Here is a 16,029-nt window from a genome sequence, read left to right as displayed (position 1 = left end):
ATCCACTGCTCTCGTCATCGTTCGCCGCCATATTGGATAGTCTAGCTACCAGTGGACGGAGAGAGGAGTGGAGGCTGAAGAAAGAAATCTTTCGTTGTGGTGCCTATGTAACTACATTGGTTGTAGTGCAGTTGTCAATACTAGGCCTTAATCAGTAGAATCCGTAGTTATATATGTATCGAAACAATTAAAATAAGTCTATAATCTCGGGCATAGAGAGTCCGAGGGGTTGTTCTTTCGTCGTTGTTAGGACTTGTAGACATGACTTCCCTGACACAGCGGAGCTCCGGCCTGGTGCAGAGGCGGACCGAGGCCTCCCGTAGCGCCGCTACCGACAAGGACAGCGGGTCTGGGGATGAGGACTTCGAGCCCCGACGTGGAGATGAGCAGGATGACGACGACAAGGGAGACTCCAAAGAAACTCGACTCACTTTAATGGAAGAAGTGTTACTCTTGGGATTGAAGGACCGCGAGGTTTAATACCATTTTCATTTAATCATTTAATGTATATGGATTTGTAATTCCAGTCCAGTTTATAATTTAGCTAGGTAACTGGCTAACGACGTTAGCTTACTCAAATGTCAAATACCTGGAGCGCTAACAGAGAGCCAGCTAGCTTGCTATGTTGGCTACATTTTGTCAACACATCTGACCATTTCGGCGCTCGTTAGCTATCCATAAAGTAGTTGCTAGCTAGCTAGTCAATTAGTTAGCCGTAGTTATTGCTTCTTGTTGTTTCTAACATTAGGCAATCAAGCAAGTTTTACGGTTTAGTCGGTGGCTGTCATCTCAAAATGTCTTCTTTTACTACCTAGTTCGGATCATTCTAGCTAATTCTCTGGTTAGGAGCTAGCTAGCTACCTGCTAGCTTGCTTATGTCTGGGCAAGGATTCCATAACGTTAGCTAGCAATCTACCAGTATTCATGTTGATCCTAGAACTGTGTTTAGCTGGTTACTAAGTTAGGCCTACTTGCGTGAACATGAGCTTGTCTGAAATTGTCCATCGCAAAGCTTTTCTAAAGAATGCACTTGAGCATGTAACAGTATCTCTTTAGTCAGGGAAATACTTCTGTTTGTCTTCCACTCATGATTTATGCTCAAGTGATAGTGAGCAGAAAGAATGTTCTGTTTGAAGGTGGTCATGTTGTCTTGTAGATGATAAGGACATATGTCATGTCACAATGGTGACAACCTGAGCCCTCCCTGCATTCTCTTAACTGGCGATGGGCTTTTAAACTCAGTATACATTTCTACCCTCCACTGTTATTTAGCTGTCTTTTCCAAATCCTAACAAGGGCTGAAACCATATATTCAGCCTAATCCACTGAAGATGTAGGTGAGAGAAGTCTCTGTTGTAAAACTTGGTGTAGTACTCTTGAAAGAATCTGCCAATTGTTTCTGAAGAGGAAGCAACAGCAGTATTGATGTGCACCAAAGGTTGGCTATATTGGACTGAACTTTGCTGTTGTTGTTTTAGGCTGCATGATTGAATAGGATCTTAAATCGCAATAATTCCTTGCAATTGTGACAAACGTAATCCGTTGACATTCTGTGAGAAAAAAAAACATCTCAAACTGTCGTCCATATAAATGAATGTTGAATGTCCAGTGACGTGACCCTGAAGATGTCAGTTCAGTCATTCAAAGCGTGTTCCAGATCGTATACAAAAGGGATGTTTTGTCCATGCCAAAGGGCTGACCTATCCTTGCCTTGCAAGGCACTCAGAATATTGTCTCAGAGGACCAAATATTTGGTCTGCAGGCTGAAGTCAGGTGGCTGCCTAGCTTCTTGTGTGTGTTCACTGCTGTGCAGCACTGGAGTAGGTTAGGGCAGTGACAGCACTGCCAATTTAACCATGTGTTTATCAAAGAGAAAAGAGAGCAACACACATGTTGATGACTTACATTTAGATGTGCAAGTTATTGACATTCAGTTCACAAAGTGATAAAATGTGTACTCAAACGTAGTAAAGATTAAAATCAACCTCTTTCATAAGGTGGATACATTTGAAATGACAGGAAGCTGACTTCTCTGCTAAACACATCGACAGTTGAATGGCCTTGTTGACACTGTAGTCTTTAAAGTCACAATCTGTAATTTATACATTTATGATATATGTCAGGCTTCTCCGCAAAGAATGTATAAGTGGGGGCGTCAGTGGCGTAGCACACTAAGGCGCAGACCATGTAATCGCAGGGTCCCTGGTTCGATTCCAGCCATCGACATATCCTGCATGTCATCCCTCCTCTCTCACCCATCCTTCCTGTTAATCTCTACTATCTCTATCCCAATAAAGCAGAAATGCCCTAAAAATATATTAAAAACGAATGTTTAAGTGTGTTGCTGCACCATGCTTTGAACTTGGCGGCGCCACTGTGTAAACATCAAGGCAAATTAAACTATGTATTTAGTAATGATAGAGTAACTATCTTTGATCACCAACGACATTGTGTAAGCATTCAAAAGTGTAAGCATTCCTCAGTGAATTCAGCGTTAAGATGTATTTTTTCTGCATTTTGACATGAATAAATGTCAGGTTTTGATAATGCATTCAAGCACCACATTGTTCAAACATCCTGGGGAGATCCCTGTATACCCATTGATTCTTGAAAAATATTACTTATTTACAATCAACATGTATGTAAACACTGTATAACTTCAAAATATGTTTAAAACTCCCATGTTGATGTCACAGACTGTCAAGACTGTCAATGTCAGAGTTCTGTTCCAGAATATGGATTTGAGTGGTAACATTTCTCCGACCCTATTCCTGTGCGTTATGTGGCAAGGCTAACTGTTTGTTCTTTTTTGAACTACGGATTCTGGCTTTAAAATGCAGGATTAATGGGCAGCTGTTTGGAAAATAGAAGATTCACTCTTTCATTGGCCAAGCTGAGCGGGGTTCACATGAACAAGCACCAAACCAGCCAGTTCCTGAGAAAACCTTAGGTTTCTACCCGACAGCTGTTTAAAGTGATGGAGCCAGCGGCCACTCCAGTCTCACAGAGCCACTGAACAGACATGATTCAGTTATACTGAGCTCTTCTCTGTTGTGATGATCAATGACAGATTGCTACTTCCTGCCCTGGTGATCACACCCCTATGCACATGTTTTTTGTGATTATTATGTATTTATTTACCATCATTTTTGAATGCCAATAATCTCTGTGAATTCTGAATGGCTCATCTTTTTAATGGACAAATCATCTTGATTGTGCAGATTGGTCCTATTGAGCATCAGCATCTAAATGAGAGGCTTGTGTTGTGCGAGGACCTGAAATGAGGGATGTGATGATAAGTCAGTACCTGGCTGGAAATAGCTTAACAATTGAACTAATGACACATCCTGAGGCTGAGAAGAGACGTGTCATGAATATTTGAAAGTTCTACACATGAATATGCCTCTGTAGTGACTCTCTCGTAGCTGCTCTGCAGTGACTCTCATAGTTCCTCTGCAGTGACTCTCATAGCTGCTCTGTAATGACTCTCTCATAGCTGCTTTGTAGTGACTCTCTCATAGCTGCTCTGTAGTGACTCTCATAGCTGCTCTGTAATGACTCTCTCATAGCTGCTCTGTAGTGACTCATAGCTGCTCTGTAGTGACTCTCTCATAGTTGCTTTGTAGTGACTCTCTCATAGCTGCTCTGTAGTGACTCTCATAGCTGCTCTGCAGTGACTCTCATAGCTGCTTTGTAGTGACTCTCTCATAGCTGCTCTGTAGTCACTCTCATAGCTGCTCTGTAGTGACTCTCATAGCTGCTCTGCAGTGACTCTCATAGCTGCTTTGTAGTGACTCTCATAGCTGCTCTGTAGTCACTCTTATAGCTGCTCTGTAGTGACTCTCTCATAGCTCCTCTCTAGTGACTTTCTCTCATAGCTCCTCTGTAGTGAGTCTCTCATAGCTGCTCTGCAGTGTAGGCAGCAGGCACACACATGTTCAGCTCTTGCCTCTTGTTCTAGGGCCCAGCTGAGAGAGGAGCTTACACTTCAGAACACACTCATCCCACCAGTGGACGTACTGTAGTGACTGTTTGGCTGCTAGACAACAGAAGCCACCCAGTCTGTTATTACACTTGGTTATCACAACTGAAAGCATATGAGATATGGATAGGAGACCTTTGCCATGTCTCACAACTAAGCAAAATAAATAAATAAAACTAAACAGTCACAAACTAGGGAGCCTCAGTTAGCTGCCAACCAGAGACATACATGTCAATGATACTATAATACTAATTCAAACCCATGCCAGCATATGTGTGCACTGTAGGCCGCAGTGCTAGGCCACTAGACCACTATAGGCCACACTGGATCACCCCAGGGTTAAGAACCCTACTGTAGGAGTGTGTTGAAGAACCAGAGGGTTTAGCAGTGAGCTCTCCCACTAGACAGTCTCTCCCTGCCACTCCTCTACTGTTTGCTTTAGACAAACCCATTGTGCTTGTTTACCGGACTAACATCCTTCTCTTCAGTAGTAGCTCTGCTGGAAGCGGAGTCTGATCAGTGCAGGTTGCACATTTTGAAGATGAACAAATGAGGCAACTGCATAGTCAACATCAGACGTGCACCGTCCTGCCCCTCTGTGTAGTGTTGAAGTTGTGCCGTTTCGTGTGGTAGGACAGCGTGTTCTGACTGCCAGCCTGCCCCACAGAGAGAAGGAAATTAATGCCTTCCACTCCTCCAGCACACATCTGGTCACAGTGCTTCCATTCAGCCTCCAGTCGTTGCACCGCGAGGGTGAGAGAGGAAAGAGAGAGCTCCTCCTGTACCATAGCAGGCATGGTGGTGATGGGTACTTTCTGGCTGCTTGCCTCGTTATGATCCACTGCCAGGTTGGGACATGGAAACACTGTCAACTAACCAGGTTCTCCGGTGCCAGCCTAATCTTTCAATACTCCCCTGGAATAGGTGTGTGATAAGTGATAGAGCTGCAGGGAAGGTGGCAATCGATCAGGAGAGCTATACGGGCTTCTGTGACGAAGCCTGCCCTTGGAGTAGGGGCATCTGTGAGGAAGCCTGCCCTTGGAGTAGGAGCTGTAGGGGCTTCTGGGAGGAAGCCTGCCCTTGGTGTAGGGGCTTCTGGGAGGAAGCCTGCCCTTCCTCACACACCAGGTTTTGTTGGGGATAGAAAGGTGTGTTGAGCCCAACGCACCAGCACCATGACCCTGCATCAAACCCACATGAACTAGGAGGACAGTTTTGGAACTAACTTGAAACCTTGTTGGTTGGTGGAGACAGCATCGGACTTTTTTTGGGGCTATTGTTGCAATAGCTACAGTGAATTGATCCTTTTCCTTTGTGTTGCACAATATGTGATGCCTGCAAGTCCTGTTGTTTGTTTTTGTTTTTAAACATTGCTGCTCCCCGCGTCACACTGTGGTTGTCCTCGTCATGTTCCCTGTTAAGATGTTCCTAAGCAGAATTTGCACAATGGCAAAGTATCTCTGCCTGTAGTAGAGTTTCTTACGCTGTGGTGTTCACCCATTAAGATCAATTCATGTTAATTTCAGATTGGTGTGCCTTTCTGTCTGTGGGAAATTCTAGTGAAGGCAGAGTAGCGTAGGTCATTGTGACAAATAAAGAGCAACAGTAGTCCAAGTCCCAGTCGACATGGAATACATAGAATTAGAACATCCATGTCCTTTCTATTGATTCAGATCTATGATCAAACATACAGCTGGATGACACGGCAGCCTGCTGTATGAAGAAGGTTCTGCAAGCCTTCTGCCTCCTGAGAAGCAGTATCATCACTTCACACAGTCTGTTCTGCTCTATGGATGGGGCTAAGACTGATTTCAGGACTCATTTCTCTAGATCCCCCTTAAACCTGACTACACTACACTCCATCATCTTCAACATCTCCACGAAGAGGGAGGTAATGGCAGCCAGCTGTCCTGCTTTGCTTCACCTTGGTGGGGTTGTTTTCATAATGACAGAGAATAGATGATGATGCTGTGTGTCGTTTTTCGAGTTCCGCCCAAAGCCAATAGTTTCCTGGTTTGATGCTTCCTGCGAAGTCTGAATTAGAACCATGTGGTTGTCTTGTGACTGAAGTAAAGAGCAGAGAGGAAGGTGGATATGGGGCATGTTTAACCAGTCACAGTCCAGACAGGGAGATAAGATGGCTGGCATCTGTTCATGTCTAGTATGACAGTGTCTCTAATCACAGACCTCTGCTCTGTTGTACTTTGTTACTTCTGAAATGTTACAATCAGGATCAGGAAAGATCCGTGGAAGCTGGTTGAGGTAGAAATCAGAGGATGGGCTCATTGTAATGCATGGGAAATGGTATAAAGTCTGCCTCTCCTGGGGAAAAGGTAAGCTGATCCTACTGTAACTCTGAGTTTAGGTGCAAGTTTCTTTTAAAGGGCCACACTGGCATTCAACAACAACAAAACGTTCACACCGCCACTTTGTTTGATAACCAGTTGCGGGATGGGGCTGGAGAAATGTAACCCCTCAATTTCATAGGCAGAACTATGGATGCAAGAACTATAGATAACCATCCATGACATCAAAATGATAGTTTTAACCATGTTTAAAACAAGCTTATATTTTGGGTTCTGATGGGGTAAGACATTTGTACAAAGCTCATAAGGCTTTTTTTTTTTTTTTTTTTTTTTTTCTCCTCTCAAGAATCAATGGCTATATATTAATAATAGTAAAAAAACAACAACTATGTACCAATCCCACAGTTGTTAGCCTGGTCCAGTTGAGGGATCTGTGTGGTGACCCTGCGTTTGTCCTTTCTGTGACAGGGATACACGTCCTTCTGGAATGACTGCATCTCCTCAGGGCTGCGTGGCTGCATGCTCATTGAACTGGCCATCCGAGGACGCCTGCAGCTAGAGGCCTGCGGCATGAGGAGGAAAAGCCTGCTTGCTAGGAAGGTGAAGTAACCTGACTGTGTGTGTGTGTCTGTCTGTCTAGGGGACATGATCTGTGTTTACCAGTTTGAAGCCATATTGGTAACTTTTTCAGTTCATTGACTGAGATTTGATGTTGACTGACGTGCGTGCATTAAAACACTCCCATAGGAGCACAGTCATTACAACACTCTCCTATGAGCAAATTGGGTTAGGGTTAAGTGCTGTTAGGCTGGAAGAGCCACATATGTCATAATGAAGCTTCCAGGGAAAGTCTCATTACATAGAGATTCATGATGACTTCCAGTTGAAAGGCCCACCTTCCCCAGACACCTTCTACCCCCATCAAAGTCGCCAATCTCTCTGTGGAACCTTCACAATCTTCTTAATCATTCTTAAAACCTCTTATGTACTCAAATACCCCAATTCATGTTGCATGACTGTTCCCCTTGGATGTGCATCACTGCTAAACCTTGAACTTGACTAAATGTCTCAATGTCTTATAAAGAAGTCTTACAAGCAAAATAACAAGGTACAGCCACAATCTCAATTTGCTCCATAAGCAGTTAATTCATGAAAAATGTTGTCTATTGAGGAACAGATTGGAAGCCAGAACTGATTTATTCACCCAGAATCATAGTGTATACTTTTATTCCGTTCAGTATGGGTTTGGAGAGGGTCTCATAGTCAGTTGTATTTAATGACATGGGTTTAAATGACTCGGGTGATGGCTCAAGGGTACAGTCTATAGCATGTGTTCAAATCCCAGTCATGTTATTGTGGTTTAGAACCATTTCTTGCCACAAGGGGACACTGTTGCACTCCGGTTGTATGATGGGGAAGGGGTTTCTAGCAGACACTTTGGTTCAGCCACACATTTTGGGGTAAAATCGCAAATCAGCACCAAGTAGACAGGGCCAATTTCTCCAAATGGGTGGAGTAACCTATATCCTCTTATCATTGGCCAAATGTGAGTTCATTGACTGTATAATTAATGAAGACACATATTACAAGGAATTCATTTTAGAGCTTCTAGTAGGGAAACTAAATTCACAGTACGATCAAAGTGAGTGGATTTACGATTTCACCCCCCTCTGGTACTGTAACCTGCTGCATCATGTTAGATAACAATATTTAACTTTGTTATGATAATATCATGATATCATTTTCTTATGAGCAATATAAAGGTGTTCTGGTGATTTCAAAGCCACCTTGCACAGGCAGGTTACCTGAGGTGAGTGGATGTGGAGGTGAACAACCAGGCAGAGCAGATTGTGGGGTGTAAGAAACACTAGCCTCATATCTACAACCTGTTTCTCATATCAAGTCAATAAAGCCTAAAAGTAAATGGTAAAAGTAAACTGAGACTCTGTCCAATTTGAATTCATACGTCCAATACCTGCAGATCCCCACAGTGGACTGGAAGGTGTCTATCAAATATGACCTTGAGTATCCATCAGCAAAGCGGATCATCTGTCAGAATGCTGTTCATTGACTATAGCTGTGCATTCAACACTATGTTTCCCTCTAAACTGGTCCCTAACCCAGGGCCCTGGGTCTCAACACTGCTCTCTGGAATGATATTTCAAATTCACATATCAATAAAATTATTGTGATTATGCCTCCAGGTAATCTGTAAATTATTGTGATTATGCCTCTGGGCAATCTGTAAATTCTTGTGATTATGCCTCTGGGTAATCTGTAAATTATTGTGATTATGCCTCCAGGTAATCTGTAAATTATTGTGATTATGTTTCTGGGTAATCTGTAAATTATTGTGATTATGCCTCTGGGTAATCTGTAAATTATTGTGATTATGCCTCAAGGTAATCTGTAAATTATTGTGATTATGTCTCCAGGTAATCTGTAAATCGGATGCTCCGACGGGGGACGTGCTGCTGGACGAGGCTCTGAAACACATTAAAGAGACGCAGCCACCAGAGACAGTCCAGAGCTGGATCGAGCTGCTCAGTGGTGAGTAGGTTAACCACGCCTCAGGTTACGCCTTTAGTACAGGCCTTCCTCTCGTCTTATTTGTTTTTTTTAGTACATTGTTTATTTGTTTTGTATTCGCTCAGTTGTATGTGCTTTGAGATTGTTCAAATGAAAAGCACTTTACAAATAAAATTATTCGTATTAGTGTAACTTAGACTGCTCACTCCACTTGGCACGAGGGGTGCATCTCAAGGGTCAAGAATGGCTGCCTGTTTGTCTCTTCTCCATCTTCACCAACAATAAAAACAGGAGAACAATACACAATAAGTAGAAGGCTACTCTTGGCCATGCTTTCATCTCCTCTTCTCAGATCAGTGTGAATGAAAAGGAGACCACCTTGGGTCACTCTGGTGTCACACCATCAAGGTCTAAAGGCTGGTTCAACTTGTCTCTGGTGTCACACCATCAAGGTACAGTCTAAAGACTGGTGTTTAGACACTTCCCTGTCCGCATTGGTCTGCGCGGGAGATGTATGGATTCAAATCCGCATCCGCTATGAAAAGCCACGCGGATGTCAATGCGAAAGGTGTAAATCAGCCTTTACACAAGACATCTCTCTTTCTTACCACAGGTTGTCCCCGTTAGCATAGCACCATGATTATAGAAGGTGTGAATCCTTAACAACATACCCAGTTCTTAGTGTAACCTTCCTATGTTGTTTGAAGAACAGTAGCCCAAAGCCACTGTAGCAGCAGTCAAAACTGTGTGCTGAATTTCCTGTCTTTTTTCAGCTATTGGCAACTCAAAATATCTAATATAAAATGTTTTTTGTATGTCAAGAAGTACAATAGGCAGGCTTTGTTTCCTGTGAGCTCAGGAGGAAGTGACACCCCATTTGGGAGCTCTTAGGTCAGAAAGGTGAAATCAAAGCATCTGGGAGGGTGGCAGGTATCTGGATTGTTTAAGAGTCCAGGAAATTAGCGCAGAAGTAGGCTAGAGTGCACAAAGGCATTACAAGCAGAGATTGTGAGAAATGTTTTCTTCTTTTGGCTCTACACTCCAAAAGTTTGGATTTGAAATCACACAAGTACTATGAAGTTAAAGTAGAGATTCTCATTTTATTTGATGGTATTTGTGTACATATTGGTTTCACCATTCAGAAATTACATATCTTTTCATGCATAGTCGCCCTATTTCAGGGTACTCAAAAGTAATGGGACAGATTTGTCATTTGCTGAAGAGGAGACTTGAGGCAAAAGGACCTCAAAACAAACATGCGAAAGGATTGTGGACCAAATACTAAACATGAGTACTTTATTTGGCCATTTGATAAATCTGTCCTATCACTTTTGGTGGCCTAAAATAGGGGGACTATGTCTAAAAAGTGTCTAAATGGTGAAACCAATATGTACACAAATACTATCAACTAAAAGCTGAGAATCTCTGTTTTAACCTCATAGCAATTGTAGAGTGCACAGCAAAAAAAATTCTTTCACTGTCCCAATACTTACGCATGGCACTGTACATTTCATATCTCCTCCATCCTCACACCCAGCTCTCCCTCTCTCCCCCTGCAGGCGAGACTTGGAACCCCCTAAAGCTTCACTACCAACTGAGGAACGTGCGTGAGCGCCTGGCCAAGAACCTGGTGGAGAAAGGTGTGCTGACCACAGAGAAACAGAACTTCCTGCTTTTCGATATGACCACGCACCCGCTCACCAACAACAACATCAAGCAGCGTCTCATAAAGAAGGTGCAGGAGTCGGTCCTGGAGAAGTGGGTGAACGACCCACACCGCATGGACAAGCGTCTGTTGGCCCTCATCTTCCTGGCCCACTCTTCGGACGTGCTGGAGAATGCTTTTGCGCCGCTGCTGGACGACCAATACGACCTGGCCATGAAGAGAGTACGGCAGCTCCTGGACCTGGAACCGGAGGGCGAGAGCATGAAGACCAACGCCAACGAGCTGCTGTGGGCAGTGGTAGCCGCCTTTACCAAATGAGGCCACCAGAGGGCGACATTGGTGTTTGTATCGGTGCGAGTTGACAACTGGGTGCGTTGGTGGGTGGGTGAGAGAGTGAGCACAGTTTGGGGAGGGACTGGGAGAGTGCTGGCCCCAAGGTAGTGACTTTACTGACTTGAGTTTACCCCTGCCTAGGCTTTCGGAATGGGCTTCTCCAGACCTGTCCCCCATGTTTCTTTTCTTTTTTTCTCCTTTCCTTGTAGATAACTCTCCTTCTTTCCCCCCTCCATGCTCTTATTTCTGCCAGATGTCATGTAGTCGCACACACTTTTAAAAAAAAGAATTAAAAAAAAAAAAAAGAAACAGGAAACCCCCATTGATCTTTGAAACGAGTGGCGGGCGGTGTTTTGAATACTGGACTGAATGACATTGAAGTTTCAATTCTTAACCTGGGGGAGCCCAGGACAAATATTTCTATTTCTTTCAACAATGTTTTCCTCAAAGTATGTATTGTAAACTCCAGGTAACTAGCTAACTCACTTTATGATATATTAATCAACAGCTCTGTCCTTCAGTGGTGTACATGCACATTTCATGTACATCCATAGCTACAGTATGTGGATGGAATGTTGAGAATTCAACTGACAAGTCTTGAATTTGATTTACTCTGTCAAACATGACATAATCTGAGGTTTTCTTTTTTGTTTTAAAAAACATGTTTATGAAAGCTGCTCTTTCTATGGTTTTTGGATGACCTTGAGTCTGACCTCTGTTACTGTCTCTGTTAATTTCCAGATGAAGTAGACCCTCTATAAAGTTGGTGTCTCTGCACATTGCCAGCAGTATGCATGAGAACCTAACTAATATATTAAATTATTCTGAGTGAACACGGGAGTTCTGTCTGGTGAGGTCATGTCTGTATGGGATGTACCTTTTGAAGCAAAGAAATCTATATTAGAATAATCTTCTCTTCCCTTCCTCAATTTCTACACTTCTGTATGTCCCCTGAACTTCATTCAGTAACAATAAAGATACACCTCCAATCATCATCTAAAATGTGATTTTCCTCTGCAAGGACTGTCTATGTTCACCTGTTATGCTCTCAAAGTGAATAATCTGTTTATTTTTGTAACTTTGAAAAAATGAAGACATAATTCCAGCGAATGTGTTAGTTATGTGCACACCAGGGTCTGAATAAAACAATCAATGGATAGGGTCACATTCCAGTTTTTTCCCTGTAAATAGATACTTATGTATTCACCCCCTGTCTGGTTAGCTTGATTAACTTGGACTGAATGCAACCTGCATTAAAATATTTGCTTTAGAGTCTGTCTGGTTAGCTTGTTGGGCAAAGATATTCTGGAAATTTAGTCATGGTCATTGCCGGGTGATCTATCTTCTCCATGATTTAACCCAATGTCTTTTCAGGAAGTTGTGAGGTGGCATTCAAATGACTGTGTCAAGAAAGCCTTGGACCAATCACCATATCTTGCTCTTATTTTATGTTGCATGATTTTGAATTTTGTTTCTCAGATGCTGATTTGTACTAATTTTTTATGCAATAACTTTTGTTACTAAATAGTTTTTCTTTCGCTTTTGTTGTTTCAAATCCATATATCCGTATGTTGGTAATGGCATTGCTTTGTTGTAGCTAGCTACCTTCACATAATGTATGTAGCAAAGACATGGGGTTGATCAATCAATGGTTATTCTGGGAAATGTCATGATCTAGAGGTTTACAGGTGGCAGAAGTAGTCTTTGCAGCATTCTGAGTTGAAGAATATGCTAGGCCATGCCTGTACCTGTAGACTTCAAAAATAAAGGGACCTCTAATCTGTATACTTTGACCATACAAATAAACTAAGATCTTGGAAGTGCCTAAAAACATTCCATTTCTCATTTGTTATTTAATTTGTGCAGTTGCATGTATTTTTTTTTTTTGTTTAATGTTGTGTTTCCCACATTGATACTATTCTGTTGATATGCTGTTTATGTATGTACTGTCCCATGACTATAATGTTAATTCAATGTGCAAAGCTGCAGTTTCATTTGGAGGACCTGTTTGAGTGTACATGACAGTGATACCCATCATTGCATACATGGGTTCCAAAAACTGCAATGAGAAACCTGTCCAGCCAACACCAATTGCTATGATTTCAGTACAACAAACTGCTGTTATATTATTTATTGTCAAAATCATCACAATGCATAAAAGAAACAGCTTTATCGTATGCCTACATTTATCGGGGAAACGGAGCAAGCCTACTGGCTTGGGCGTGGTCACATCATTCATGTCTGCACTGAATATTCATCATAAACGTAACGTTAGCGAACACACGATAGGCTACCGCAGTAATAACTACTGCTAGACTTCTGCATATTATACCCAAAACAATGTATGCACACATTACCTCTAGGTCTATGTGAACAACCCAGCAAACACAGCCACGTTGTTGTAACATAGTGTCAACCTACTTATTTTGGTATCAACCTTGTCAGAAGGTAGCTATTACATATCAATGAAATACTTTTAAGGGTCGCCACAACGTAAGTGTGCAGCTTTTAGCCTACCTGGAGACGACCGATGGGCAACCTTGTCAGGGGACATACCCAGTACGGAGTGGCTATGATCGTTTATGTTTTTGCCTATCAGGAGATGAGGGCTACGTTTTACGTTGCCACAGCCGACTAAGAGAACTTATACGTTAAGTACGCGCTATCCAAATATAAACAAGTGTACAGTAAACATGTGGTCCCCTACGAATGATGTAGTGCCCCTCTATAAAAGGAGAGTGATGGAGAAACCCGTCAATGAAGCAAGACGTTTATTCATAAATGTTTTACTATGGCACTGTGGTTGTCTCTGTTTTACAGTGATGTGTCCCCGTTGCGCACGAGGGCCCCCGAGGGCTTTTCTCTTGGTGCGATCACCTTCTTCCAAAGAGAAAAATAATGTGGGCGCGATTATGCCGAAACTACCAACGCCGAAACAAGAGCGTACCGTCATAGCTCCAATAACACAGTTTTCGGGATGCTGCACCAAGAGATGCACTGCCACAAATGTTCATCTGCCGACAATATAGGCTATATTCCATAAAGGGATAATATATATATATATATATATATATATATATATATATATATATATATATATATATATATATATATATATATATATTGAAACTGTGGTAGAGTGGAAGCGGACAAATGAGGAGAGTTATTCAAAGAGTTATACAGTTTTATTAATGCAGATAATAATATTTTCACAAACAAACTGGGGTCTCTGCAGAGGTATTCCCAAGGAATAATTATCACGTCTGCCCCTTATATACCTGAAAACATTTATTTTGGCATGTGTACAATATCCACCCTTTGGCCCAAAACCCATTGGCTTATAAGAATTGGATCAGAACATCATCGTTTCGACATCCTTGTGACTTTAGCAAAAACATCATCATTATGACTTGTTTTTTCTCACTCCTGTCCCATTAACAACATCTGGATCCTATTAGCCATAATTAGAAAGACATTTCTTAGAAAGGCTATCACTGAACTTTCTGTCACATCATTCTGGGATTTTCCACAACAAAACCTCAACAATTTATCTGCAATTTCAATTATTTGAAATAGCCTATACCTGCATGACATCAAGAATTGCTTCAACACTGTTTATCTTTTTTTTTAATACAACCCTAAAATGTGATACTGAACCTTTTAATGTGTGTTCAGAGTGATTTTTTTGCAAATTTCCTACTTAGTTTTAGGATGATTGAAATTATTTGTGAATCAGGCTGCAATGTTTGTAAACACACACACACATTGTAAGCATATCCATTAGAATTGCTCAACGGTGCCTCCTGGTGGTTTGCCGAGGTGAATGACCTGAATAAAACTCACTAGTGCCGCCGTTCGCCTGTGACGTCGTCACACCACAACTCTGACCTACTGTAACTGATGGTCGGCAAAGGAGCAGCTGGAGATACTTTTTTCTGATGTGTGACCGACGGAGGCTCGATGAGGAAAAGATCTCCATGCCACATCTATGCAAAGTAAGCGCATTAGACATTTTTCGTAGTTTAGATGTAGTGACGACGTCAATCCAATCCATGTGTGCTGTCTGAGTAGGGATGAACTACTGTAACTACAAAAACTGGACATTTCACTACATTTCACACTACATTTCTGCCGACCATTTAAAGGACACACATACCTGGCACACTTTTGACATATATGTGTGTTCTCTACACTCCTACCAACATTATAAACCATAACTGGTCTTACTGGACAAATACTTTATTCAGGTATGGCCATTCAAAATAAGTGTGGCTTCAGCCTCGGATTTATGTTGATAGGTATGTCTCTTGCTGTGGTGGAACTAACATGACTGGCTCTTATGAACATGTGACATGATCAGCAAAAGGCAGAACAACTGTCCGTCCCTGATTGAACCTATGTGATATTTCAATTCAGTCAGGACACTTAAGTCGTTAATGTAACTTGTTTTAATGAAATGTACAATTTGGCAAGTTTTTCAGAAAAAAAAATACAAATTCCAGATTGCATCAAATCTCACAAGAGAAATGCATGCTGCTTACAAATTAATTGGTTCTTAAAATGTTAATTCACACAGAGAGAAAACATGAATATTTTCTGTGCACAATACTATACAAATTAGTAATTACATTGTGACATTATATCATTATATCATTTTGATAACAATCATTGCCTTTTCAATTAAACATTTGGAAAATTTGGTACAGAGTACTTACCAGTTGCTCAGTCTTTCTCCAAATACCTGCCATCACTGTCATTGTGACATCACATCAAACTGTACTTGTGCCTGTGAAGTTTGGGCATTTTCTCTCTAGTTACTGTAACTGTATTAATCAAAGGGCTGAATTTGGTGGAGCTCACATTGCAATATTTACACACAACCTATTTTTCACATTTCCAAATTAAATCAAGGAGTTGTCTGGGGTACTGTAGAAACCTTTTACCACTGCCATTAGACTCCCCTCACTGGTTGATGATTCCAGTTCTCATAATTTGTACATAAATTGTTGTAAGTGAAATACACCACTCGTAAAATATACCACTCGTCCTGATTTAGTAGTCTCAAAATAAGACATGTTGAACCTTTGTTTGCGTTTGACTGAATTGGTAGGATAGAGAAGGTTGGATAACACTAGTGCGTGTTTTGTTTTCAAATTCATGCATATTACCCTAACCTAATGAATGAATCAGCAATTTCTCAAAGTTGGGGTAAT

At 41.7% G+C, this 16,029-nt stretch overlaps 1 protein-coding gene across 1 annotated transcript; it reads left to right on the top strand.

Annotated features, from left to right (window-relative positions):
- Nucleotides 1-46: 46 nt before the first annotated feature.
- On the top strand, nt 47-12,989 carry golph3a (golgi phosphoprotein 3a). Its single transcript, XM_083673039.1, has 4 exons — nt 47-474; nt 6,757-6,888; nt 8,724-8,838; nt 10,377-12,989. The coding sequence occupies exons 1-4, from the start codon at nt 262-264 to the stop codon at nt 10,799-10,801; spliced, it is 885 nt and encodes a 294-aa protein (XP_083529165.1). The 5' UTR covers nt 47-261; the 3' UTR covers nt 10,802-12,989.
- Nucleotides 12,990-16,029: the final 3,040 nt, after the last annotated feature.

This window comes from Argentina silus, assembly GCF_951799395.1.
Source record: "Argentina silus genome assembly, chromosome: 7".
In the NCBI taxonomy this organism is placed as follows: Eukaryota; Metazoa; Chordata; class Actinopteri; order Argentiniformes; family Argentinidae; genus Argentina; species Argentina silus.
This window is presented reverse-complemented; position numbering and strand designations above follow the sequence as displayed.